The sequence below is a fragment of the Ictalurus furcatus genome, chromosome 29, assembly GCF_023375685.1.
Source record: "Ictalurus furcatus strain D&B chromosome 29, Billie_1.0, whole genome shotgun sequence".
Taxonomy (NCBI): domain Eukaryota; kingdom Metazoa; phylum Chordata; class Actinopteri; order Siluriformes; family Ictaluridae; genus Ictalurus; species Ictalurus furcatus.
In genome coordinates, this window is record NC_071283.1 from 3,912,843 (window position 1) to 3,925,342 (window position 12,500).

Sequence of the window (12,500 nt, forward strand, 5' to 3'; positions counted from 1 at the left end):
CTCTTCCTCTCCCAATCTCTGTCCTCTCTACCCCTTACTCTGTACTCTTTCTTTCTTTCTTTCTCCTTTTCCATTTTAATGTATTCCCCCTCTCTCTTTTCATCTTTCTCTCTCAAATTCTCTCCTGTCTTCCTGTCTACTTTCTTCTTCTTTTCTCTTCTCTTCCTCCTTTCTTTCCCGTACCCCATTCTTTCTCTTCATCTTTCGATCCCCTTTTCTGCCTGCCTGCCTATCATCCACCTCTATCTACCCTTTCCCTTTCTTTCATCCTCTTTCTCCATTTTACTGTCTTGCTTCCTCTCTATCTCCCGCCCCTCCTATCTTTCTTTCCCTTTTTTTAATCTGTTTTCTTTATCTGTTTCACTCTCCCTGTCCTCCCTTTCTCCTTTTTTTTCTCTCCGGGACTCTCTCGTCCCCCCTTCTCTCTCTCTCCCCCTCGCTCTCTCTCATTCTCTCCCCCTCATTTTCTCTCTCTCCCTCTCTCTTGCATTCCCCCCCCCCTCTCTCTCTCTCAGGTGTAATAACAGGACCCAGTGCGCAGTGGTTGCAGGCCCAGATGTTTTTCCCGATCCGTGTCCTGGAACATACAAATACCTGGAGGTTCAGTATGAGTGTGTGCCATATAGTAAGTACACACACACACACACACACATTCACCCACACACACACACACGCACACACACACAAAGGCAGACTATTTTTTCCAGGCCACGTAAGCCGATATAATGTTTGTTTGCTAGAGTTGATTCTCATTTAGCAAACTAAACATTACAAACAGAACTGTTTACAGTTTAGCGCTTCAGCCCCGGTTACTGGCTAAACACGACCTGAGCTTAGCGGTGTTCCAATATCAGATCTGCGTGTAATTTTTAAAATACTAATCTCCGAGCACTAAAACAGTAGGATGATTTCCAAAATCCAATTGCAGAAGTAAATAAATAAATAAATAAAAAATCCATTAGTCCCTGATCCTATTCGAACGTAATGTATTAGGTAATAAACTATGGTGTGCTTGCAGTGAATTTACGAACCGTGCGTCTTATTACAGCGTATAAAGAAATCATAGAAACAAATACATCCTTTAGATTTGGGGCAAAACCATTTTTCATAATGTTCGCATGCAGTTTATTACATTTTTCTTTCTTTCTTTCTTTCTTTCTTTCTTTCTTTCTTGTTACCCAGAGCGATGCGTTCTTATCTTTCGTATTTAACTAGCTCTCTACGCGGGTGCTATAGCAAAGTCTTCACACAGGAACCGTTATCTTTAGAGCGATTTCAGAAAGAAAGAAATAGTTTATTTAAATCACGTTTAATCAGTAAACGCGGGACGATTCCGGTTAATCGACGTGTACGTTCGACGGGATTTCATCGGTTAATATTGCAATATAAAATGAAAATTTGGAGAAAAGAATGGGAGTGGCCTAATTTTCTTCTTCCCATGATCTTTGGGAAATGTGGATGATGCAACTTCCTGTTGAACATGTGAATTGTGGACTGAATATTCTAAATATTGAGGGAATGTGTATATATATACGGGGGCAGTTGTGGCTTAACAGTTAGAGCTCTGGGGTTCAAGCCCCAGCACTGCCAAGCTGCCACTGTTGGGCCCTTGAGCAATGCCCTTAACCCTCTCTGCTCCAGGGGGCGCTGTATCATGTCTGCCCCTGCGCTCCGACCCCTACTTCCTGACAGGCTGGGGTATACGAAGAAAAGAATTTCACTGTGCTCAACTGTATATGTGATTAATAAAGACTCATCATCATCCTCATTATTATCATTATATATGTCTGAACGAACCGAACCAATGGAGAAAACGCTCCAGGTTCTGAAGCAAACGCTCCAAACGAGCCAGGTGCGAAAACGCCCGACGAGGGAAGCCGCGAGCCGGTGAACATCCGTCCACGAGCCGCATTTGGCCGAAATTTGGACACGCCTGTGTATCTATTACGAGGCAGTTTTGCCTTAAAGGATTTGCGTACGTCGTTGAGAAACCCTCGGGTAGATGCTGACATTGTGGAAGCGTCATAGTCCATGTTGACACTGAGACAGATTGGAATCAGGCATTAGCAAGCATAAACTGCTAAACTGCAGCACGGACAAAAGTATTTACGATTGCCGGGGCTGCTATGTTAGCGAACGTGTGTAAGTGTCCATCTGCTGCTGTCTGGGCACGTCGCCCTCCACCTGCCAATCACTACGGGACCGGTACGGAGCGAAGCGGTACGGAGAGCGTGTGTGTCACTGCGTTCCTGATTTCAGCAGTCCAGACTGGGGTAGCCTTAGTAACAGGGACAATAAATCAGTATTGTGTGACTGGTGGACTGGCAGCAGGAAAAGCCTGAAAACACAGATACACAAATGTTTCTGACATACGTACACGTGAGTCATTCACCCGCAGAGCAGACTGGCCGAGGATACACAGAACATTGCTACTCACGTGACAGTACTTCAAGTCTACGTGTTGGTCTGGTCTGCGTTTTCTCGGTTTCCTCAGACGTTTCCGAATGCGGAAATCCGCTGGATGGAGAACACGCGCGGATCGATGCCGGAATATGAAGTCCACATGCTGAATATTAATGTTGGACGATTTGATCACACGCGCAAATCTGTTACCCTTCTTATGAACGTTAGCTCATAAAGGTTTTATGAATTCCTTTTCGGGATTAAAGTCATCAAACAGTGACCCGATGAAAGGTAGCGAGTCATATAAAAGAATCGTAAAGACTGGCTTTCTCCTTTTTTTATGCATCCGTGCAGTCATTTATACGTTTTATAATCTCATGGAACAGTGCATGATTTTTTATTTATTTTCAGAAGTTACGATTGTATTGCAGGCTTTATGTGAAGGAGCCAGGAAGACATTTTTTTTTGCAGCTCAGGTTTGGGGAAGTGTGGACAGAATTCTGTTAAACTCCAGGAATTACATATTAATCAAGATCTCAGAATTATAAGGTTCTGTCTGACGTATTGAGTTATTGTTATATACTACACCAGCTCTGACCCGTCGAGGCACGGACTCCACAAGACCTCTGAAGGTGTGCTGTGGTATCTGGCACCAAGACGTTAGCAGCAGATCTTTTAAGTCCTGTAAGTTACGAGGTGGGGCCTCAATGGATCGGACTTGTTTGTCCAGAACATCTTCCAGACGCTCGATCGGATTGAGATCTGGGAATTCGGAGGCCGAGTCAACACCTTGAACTCTTTGTCATGTTCCTCAAACCGTTCCTGAACAAATTTTTGCAGTGTTGCAGGGAGCATTATCCTGTAACAATGTTTAGGTAGGTGGTACGTGTCAAGGTAACATCCACATGAATGCTAGGAGTCAAGGTTTCCCAGCAGAACATTACCCAGAGCATCACACCGCCTCCACCGGATTCCCTTCTTCCCATAGTGCATCCTGGTGCCATCTCTTCCCCAAGTAACCGACACATACATACACCCGGCCGTCCACATGACGTAAAAGAAAACGTGATTCATCAGACCAGGCCACCTTCTTCCATTGCTCCGTGGTCCAGTTCTGATGCTCACATGCGCATTATAGGCGTTTTCACCAGTGGACAGGAGTCAGCATGGGCACTCTGACCGCTCTGTAGCTACGCAGCCCCAGACACAGCAAACTGCGATGCACTGTGTGTCCTGACATCTTTCTATCAGAGCCAGCATTAACGTTTTCAGCAGTTTGTGCTACAGTAGCTCTTCTGTGGGATCCGACCAGACAGACTAGCCTTCTCTCTCCATGCGTATCGATGAGCCTTGGGCACCCATGACCCTGTCGTCGGTTCACCGCTTGTCCTGCCTTGTACCACTTTTATGCATTGTGCTCCTGCCACATGATCGGCTGATTGGATAACTGCATAAATGAGCAGGTGTCTAGGTGTTCCTATTAAAGTGGATGGTATATATGAGTGTATATTTTAACTGTTTACAAATATTTAAAAAAAAAAAAAATTTCTGTCATCAGTCTCTTGCCCGACCTAAACACTGCCTTAATGGCAACGTTGTTCCTCACTGTTATTGGATGAAAACGATCCAGGCATTAGAATGAATGCAGCTTGTTTCTTGATTCAAGAAGGACATCGTTGTCCTCAAAGGTAGTACCCGAGATGACTCGGACAAATCAAGAGAGGACGCTTGCCAGAATGTTCTACAGTGCGGTTCCAGACCAATCATGACCTCAAGCGACGTAGCCGAGGAAGCGTAGAAGTCCGGGAGTTGAAAAACGTACGTTCTGCAAAATGCTACACTACCGGTCAAAAGTTTGTGGACACTCGCCTGAAATGTTTCTCATGATGTTAAAAACCTTGTCGTAGAGAAAAATATAATCCTGCAGACGTATTCATTTCTTTCATTAGAAAACTATATACAAAAAAAAAAAGCATCTCAGGGAAATTCCTCAAGAAATCGGTTGAGAAAATGCAAAGAATACATTTCTGGGGCGACTGTGTCTCAGGTGGTAGAGCGGGTTGTTCACTAATCGTAGGGTTGGCGGTTTGATTCCCGGCCCACGTGACTCCACATGCCGAAGTGTCCTCGGGCAAGACACTGAACCCCAAGTGGCTCCTGATGGCAAGTTAGCACCTTGCATGGCAGCTCTGCTACCACTGGTGTGTGAGTGTGTGTGAGTGTGTGTGCATGGGTGAATGAGAACCAGTGTAAAGCGCCTTGAGAACCGCGAAGGTTAAAAAAAAAAAGCTCTATATAAGAGCAGACCCTTTACTTTGCGAAATTATTTTGATTTATTTTGGATTTTTTATCAGGCCATAATTCCCATCGTTCCATTTGTGTTACTCCAGAGTTCTGATGACTTTATTATTATTCTAAAATGTGGAAAATTAAAATAACGAATGAGTGTGTCTAAACTTTTGACCGGTAGTGTATTTGCTCTGAGTGAGAATAATGACTAGTTTTATGCCAGAAAAGTTGTGATTCCAATTTCATCAAGAATTGTGAAGCCCTGACACCCTTGGGGGATCTTTGGCTCTTCTCTTCTCATATTTCTGGACAGGGATCAGCATGGGCACCCTGACCGGTCTGTGGCTATGCAGCCCCAGACACAGCAAGCTGCAATGCACTGTGTGTTCTGACACCTTTCTATCAGAGCCAGCATGAACTTTTTCAGCAATTTTGCAAAAGTAGCTCTTCTGTAGGATCGGACCAGATGGGCTTGCCTTCGCTCCCAACGTGCATCAGTGAGCTTTGCGAACCTATGACCTTGTCGCTGGTTCACTGGTTGTTCTTCCTTGGACCACTTTTAGTAGGTACTAACCACTGCATACCGGGAACACCCTACAGGACCTGCTGTTTTGGAGATGCTCTGACGCAGTCGTCTAGCCATCACAAATGAATTATAACGGGCAGGAAATTGGCCGCGTCCACCAATAGGCCTGGCCACGTCGCGTACATCTGGATTGTCTGTCTCTTAGGGTTACATTTTATGCTTTGGGAACACTCACATTCCAGGATGTAGGACTGTACGGTGTGTAGAGCCGTATCCATGAGTGACTTCTTCAGCGAGCGTCATGGAAAGCCATCTGACTTCAATCCCATGGAAAACTTGTGGGATTATTTGGAACAGCAGATGAAACACAAGATAGACACCCACAAAGTGTAGCTGAATTGCAGCCAGTCAGCAGAAGAGTGGGCTGAAATTCACAAGCACCCTTACCTGACAGGACTGGAGCTGTTATTAAGGCGAGGGAAGGTGTAACTGAGTATCACGAAGGAAATGACACGTTTTTATATATACGTACTGTATACACACTCTTAAGTATATGCCTGAGAGAATATACTCTGTATGTGTTGTAATAAACCAGACATGGCAGAAGGGCGAGGATCCATGTGTGATTCATAATCCAAAATCAGGTATGGTCAAATAATCGTCGAATCAAAGAGGGTACTCCAAAAAATAATCAAATACAGTGTAGCAAAATTGTCTAGACATAGAACAGCCAATCAGGGAAAACATGGCTCAGAATGAACGGCAAGACTTCGCGAAGGATACCTGAAAGACGTCATTCCTGAAAGAAGTAAACAGGAAATGAGCAACTTTAGAATTCTAGACCTCTGCTGGTGGGGAAGGGTACTCTCCTGGGCTGTATGTGTATATACACTCACCGTCCACTTTAATAAGAACACCTGTACACCTACTCATTTATGAAGATATCCAATCAGCCAATCACGTCATAGCAGCACAATGCATACAGTCATGTAGATGCACAGGTCAAGAGCTTCAGTTAATGTTCACACCAAACATCAGCGAGGGGAAAATTATGATCTCTGTGACTTTAACCGTGACAGGGTTGCTGGTGCCAGATGGACTGATTTGAGTATTTCCAGAATCTGCTGATCTCCTGAGATTTTCACACACAACAGTCTCTAGAGTTTACACAGGATGGTGTGAAAAACCAAACAAAATAGTAAATAAAAACCTTAGTGAGGAATAGTTCTGTGGGTGGAAACGCCTTGTTGATAAGAGAGGTCAGAGGGAAATGGTCAGATGGGTTCGAGCTACCAGGAGACATGAGGACAGGAACGGGCTCACCCAAACTAGACAAAATCACCTGATATTTTTCCAGTCTTCAACTGGTCAGTTTGGGTGAGTCTCTGCTCAGGATAGCCTCAGATTCCTGTTCGTGGCTGACGGGAGCGGAACCCGATGTGGCCTTCTGCCGCTGTAGCTCATCCACCTCAAGGTTTGACGTGTTGTGCGTTCTGAGATGCTTTTCTGCTCACCACGGTTGTAAAGGTCATTCTCCATCTGAGCTCTTTCATCAACAAGGTGTTTCAGCCTGTAGACCCTCTGGATGGTCCCCCATGCTGATTTTTTATGTGAACATCATGTGAACTGAAGCTCTTGATCTGTATCGTGTATCTTGACCGGTTTCCCCGAACAATTCCTTACCGAGCTCAGTAAGTAAATATAGTCCGTAACCCATAACCCATTCCGACCACGTGCTGCGCATAAGGCAGCGAATCTCTGCCGGGTCTCTAAAATTTAAAAAAAAAATCAAATTCATTCTTTTTTAAACGTACTGTACAGTACATTCTTTGGGTACGGTTTTCGTCGTTCCTCGTTGTTATTAAATGAAAGCGACCCAGGCGTTATAACGAAGTATAATGAAAGCCTGTTTCTCGGTTTGAGAAAGACATCATTGTTCTGAAAGTTAGTTCCCGTCATGGCTCGGACAAATCAGAGAGGACGTTTGCCAGAACGTTCCACAGTGCAGTTCCAGACCAATTATGAACTCGGGCACTGTAGGCGAGGAAGCGTAGAAGTGCAGGAGAAATGCCGCTTGCTCGGAGTGAGAATCACGATCTTAAATCTAGGCCAGGAAAGAAAAGTTGTGATTTCAATTTCATCAAGAATTATGAAGCCCTCACACACACACACATACGCACGCAGGTAATTTAATTACCTCTGTGCCAGAGACCCGTGGGAGCACGTTCCAAATGTTTTCTGGAGGATCTTTGGCTCTTGTCTTCTCCCCTGTGATGGAGCAGGTGGCTGTGTTCCAAACCACCTCCCTGTTTTTGGCCCTGATGTAGGACATCTGCTTTATTCAACTGTTTATCCAAGTGCAGGTCAGGTCCAACATCTAGCTGAGAAAAACAGCCTGCCTGCTTAATGTATTGTTTTACTTTTATTGTGAATGTTTTTCGTCTTCTGTTTCTTTTTTGTACATCTCATGCTAAATTGTTTTAGAAATTGGAACTAAATCTAAGATAAAACAAAAGCAACCGGAGTAAATACCAGCTACGGTTTTTAAATGATACTGTTATTTACTGAAGCAAAAAAAAAAAAAGTTAAATTAAAGTCTGTGTGAAAATGTATTTGCCCCCCGGAGTTATTGATTCCCCAAATCTAGGAAACTGCATTCATAATGGGGTTCAGCTGGACTAGACACAACCAGGCCTGATTACTGCAAACCCTCTTCAATCAAATCAACACTTAAATAGAACTTTCACAACAGCATGAAGTCGGTTAAAAGGTCTTACAGAGTAACGCCAAAGTTGAAAGAAATTCCGAGAAAGGATGAGGAAGATGGTGATTGAAATGCATCAGTGTGGAAAGGGTTACAAAGATATTTCAAAGGCTCTGGGACTCCAAAGGACAACAGTGAGAGCCGTTATCTCCAAATGGAAAAAACTCGGCACAGAAGCGGCCGACCTTCCAAAATTCCTCCAAGAGCACAGCGACGACTCATCCAGGAAGTCACAAAAGAGCCACGAACAACATCAAAGGACCTACATGCCTCTCATGCATCAATAAAGGTCACTGTTCGTAACACTGGGCAGTAATGGCATCTACGGAAGAGTGCTGAGGTGAAATCCACCGCTAACCCAGAAGAATTCTTCCAAAACACACCTTGATGATCCTCAGACCTTTTGGGAGAATGTTCTGTGGAGTGATGGGTCGAAAGTGGAACTGTTTGGAAGACAGGGGTCCCGTTACATCTGGCATAAAACCAAACACAAATAGGACTCTAGATGAGTGCTTTATTCAGTGCACTGGTGTGGGAGAAACAGTTACTCTGCCTCATTACAGCGATCCAGATCGGCCTTTTCCGGTTACATCCAGATTTATTTCTTATTGTTATTATTAAAAATGTCAAACATTTCTTCAAACCCTTCTACCTATTTCTACTAAATAATTCTACTATATAATTAATCATCCAGCCCCCCCCCCCATCTAAATTACACGATCAACCAAGGAATCTTTTTTCTGTACGTTCAAGCCCTCATGGGAAAGTTCGTATTTACGAGTTGGGAAGTCGTAATTACGACGTCATGTGCGGGGTACCTTCTCTTAATTAACTATACACAAATACAATATATATATATATATATAAAACCTCTACTTCTAGAAAATGAAGCACAAAGAATGTGTATGTATGTGTGTATGCGTTTTAAATAGTTAAAAAACAAAAACAAAATATGAAGCCACTGTTTCATCCACACTCCAGCTTCCTCTCCCAGTCCCAGTAAATAGCTTGGCACCTCGGAACTCCTTCAGCAATATACGTCTTCTAGACACTTAACGTCATCACAGAGTCTTTATTTAATTATTCCTTTAATAAGTCTCGCTTAATATCGAAAGGAGATAGGGCCTTGTCTGTCGCGGCTCGTCGTCTTTGAAATAGTTTGCCTCTCCATATCGGAGCCTGTTGTATTAGGTGTTGATTTGTTAGGTCCTTGGTATGTAAAGCACTTTGGTCAACGTGTTGTTTTTAAATGTGCCGCAAAAAATCAATGTGTTGTTGTTTCTTACTTCCGTTTTCGAACTGTAGACTATTAAACTTGTAACGGTTTCCAAACTCGAAGTTCAGTCCAAAATGTTAATACAGGGTTAATACAGGGATGATGTAGATGATATTAAATGTAAGCTGTTAAGGTCAGGTGTCTTTTCCTACCTACTGTATGTCTTATTGTTTAATCAAATCCCGCATATAGACTAGGGTCGTCATGATACCATAAACATATCTTTACGATACTACTACGATACCAGCTGAAGTGTATCGCGATACCACGCAATATTGTGTTAATTCATAACTCAAATCTGCAAAAGGAACCAAATTTACAGAAATACATAGATATAAATAAAAACAGGCGACCCAAAGATTCCTCGGATGACTTTATTAATGAGAATGAATAACCGGCTGTTGGAAAAACTCAAGAACAATCATACAGTTGGCAAGTAACTAATTCAACGTGCCACATATTTCATCTGTTGTTCCCTAGAGCGATGAAAACATGCAAATTGGAAATTGTCCTCAGAGAACCAAGAATGAACACAACATTAGGAATGAATAACAAACTATCATCCAAAAAAATGATAAAATTGGGAACGTTAGCTCGCTTACTATCAAACACGGCTAATATTAGTCTTTACACAGCGTTTAGCATAACGTTAGCTTGCTTCCTAGCAAACGGGAACTCTTTAAAGATTAAGGTAAAGAATTTAGGTTAAATGAAGTGTCACTGACCTTTGTGTATTCTGCAAAAGCAGTGAGACGTGTCGTTTTAGCGAAAAGCGTATGAACTGCAGCGCGTACAACGTTACTGACGCTACTACCGTATTGACGATACTACCGTTTAAATAATACAGTGACAGAGGCGGTATTTTGAAGCTGTAGTATCGCGATACTACCGTAGTACCGGTAAACCCTAATGTAGACAACCAAAGCAAGCAAATGAAATGAATCAGCTTTGAGCGGACAGAGATGTCTTTTGTTGAGAAATCCAAAGCGGACATTTCCGAATTATGAGATATGTTCCAAAAAAAAGGAAAAGACTGGCTTTATTGGAGCGTTATGTTTACTCTCAAGTCTCAAAGGTACTCCTCATACTATATCTGGAGCTTCAAATTTAATATAGGTCCATGGGAAATGCTAGCACTGCAGCTAAAGTGCTTGAAAGCTTATCCGAGGTAAAGGCAGACGGCACCGTTTGCAGCGCAGTTTTAAATGCAAGAATGGACTGTTTACAGACAAACCTGTTTACAGGTTGTTGTTTTTTTTTTTTAAATATATATATATATATATATATATATATATTAGTTCAGTAGGTGGTGAATCAGTATATATCATATACACGAGTTGGGACACTGCTCACACATTGCAACACTCAGTATGTTTACACAGACAACAGTAATCCGATATTAACCCGATTAATGACGATACTCTGATTAAGAAACTAGTATGTAAACAGCGATTATTGATGACCCTAATCCGATTAAAGTCACACTCGAAGTAAACACAAATGGAATGAAGACGTGTGGAGTATTCCTGTTTTAGTCTCATTACAGACATGTACACACCTTAATCACACTGTTAACGTCGTGTGGGAGTTTTCACCGCATTGTGCGACAGGACACGTACACACACGGCAGCGCTCGACCGTTTGACGGCAAACAAGAGAGAACGGCTGCGTCCCAAACCGCATACTTGCCTACTATATAGTAGGAGAAATACATGCATCTCAGCTACTATATAGTAGGTAAGTACGCGGTTTGGGACGCAGCCCACGGCATCAAGCAGTCGTCTATTTGCTCGTATAGCATGATAAATAATTAGCCGCACTCGAAGCTTTCGTGAAAAATGAAAAATAAAAACACCCAAAACTGTATACGGTGCCATAACGAAGATGAACTGTATGTCGATACGTGAAATTCCGGAGGGACGTCGGACGGCGTGACGCGGTGACGTAATGACGTGTGACGTTAATCGATCTCTGTTCTATAATGTGTAAAACGTGAGCATGAAATGGAGTATTCTAAAAGCGACTCATGTAAACACCGTAATCAGAATATTGTCTTATTCAGAATAAGGTTAATAATTAGTTTTCCGCCGTCCATGTAAACGTAGTCAGCGTTAACTCAGTTTCCTGCATCATGACTACGTACTCGCGTTGTGAAACGTCAAAACAAAAGAAATCAACAAAAGAAATCATTAAACACTTCAAAGTCGTTAGACAAAAAAAAAACAAACTGGATACAGAACATCAAATAAAGTAAAAAATCCCTAACGTAAGAAATCATTTGAGCGTTATGACGACAACAACGATAACAAGCTACTTACATTTGTAGCCAGAAATTGGTTGAAAGTTTTTATTGTTTTTTTTTCCCCCCTGAGCTGAGAGGCTTCAGAAGACATGACATAATTTCCAGTAAAGGAACAAAGTGAGCATCGATACTCCCTTGTTTTTGCAGTGCATTGTGGGATTTTTTTTTAGGGCGCGAACGTTCCAGTGCACCGGATGGAGACAGGCCGACTCCCTGATCAGTGCCCTGACTACTGAACTAGGGAACTGGTTGAGACACACCCTAAATTTCCCCCCCCATCAACAATCCAAATTTCACTGCCGATGAATAACACAAGATTTGCAAACTTGAAAGGGTCTAATGGGGTGTGATGGGAAATCTCGTTGTAAGCCCTCCCACCGACCCCTCCCCCACTCCCCCCCACCCCACCCACCCACCCACCCGCATACACTTTTTGTGTAATCGTAAAACGTTTCATAGCATATAAATGTTACAATATCGCTAAACTCACTTGCAACTATCCTAACAACATTGTAAACGATTCGATTATGGAACGCTGCAATACGGGTGGGTTTTGAAAACTGTCCCGTATGAAAGTAATCTGTCCTAGATAAGTGGAGTAGTGTTGAACTGGGCTGAAGCAGCACCCGTTCTGAAACCTGTTCCTCCACCGTGGATGCGCTCACGTAAAACCGATATGACTTTCTTTATGGTGGAGTTCAAATCGTAAAGCTGTGACCGAACGGAATTTAGCAAGTCGTATAAAATAATCGCCTAATCATACTCCTCGCTTAGGCATCGACGCAGTGCGTTTGCACCGTAATAATGCGTTTGCCTCTGCGACTTGATTTATTTATTTATTTATTTATTTATTTATTTTGTGTGTGTGTGTGTGTGTGCAGGGATTCACGTTCTGTGGCGAATTAGAACACGCGAAAGTAAATGAAGCCGAGCCGATCTG

At 42.8% G+C, this 12,500-nt stretch overlaps 1 protein-coding gene across 4 annotated transcripts in view; it reads left to right on the top strand.

The window, feature by feature from the left end:
* The window catches only part of adgrl3.1 (adhesion G protein-coupled receptor L3.1), a 198,557-nt gene that overhangs the window by 69,642 nt on the left and 116,415 nt on the right, over positions 1 to 12,500 (top strand). For all 4 annotated transcript variants that reach the window (XM_053619428.1, XM_053619431.1, XM_053619429.1 and 1 more), the window contains exon 4: positions 516 to 625. In XM_053619428.1, the coding sequence (XP_053475403.1) occupies positions 516 to 625 (110 nt within the window). The remainder of the gene's footprint in view (positions 1 to 515; positions 626 to 12,500) is intronic.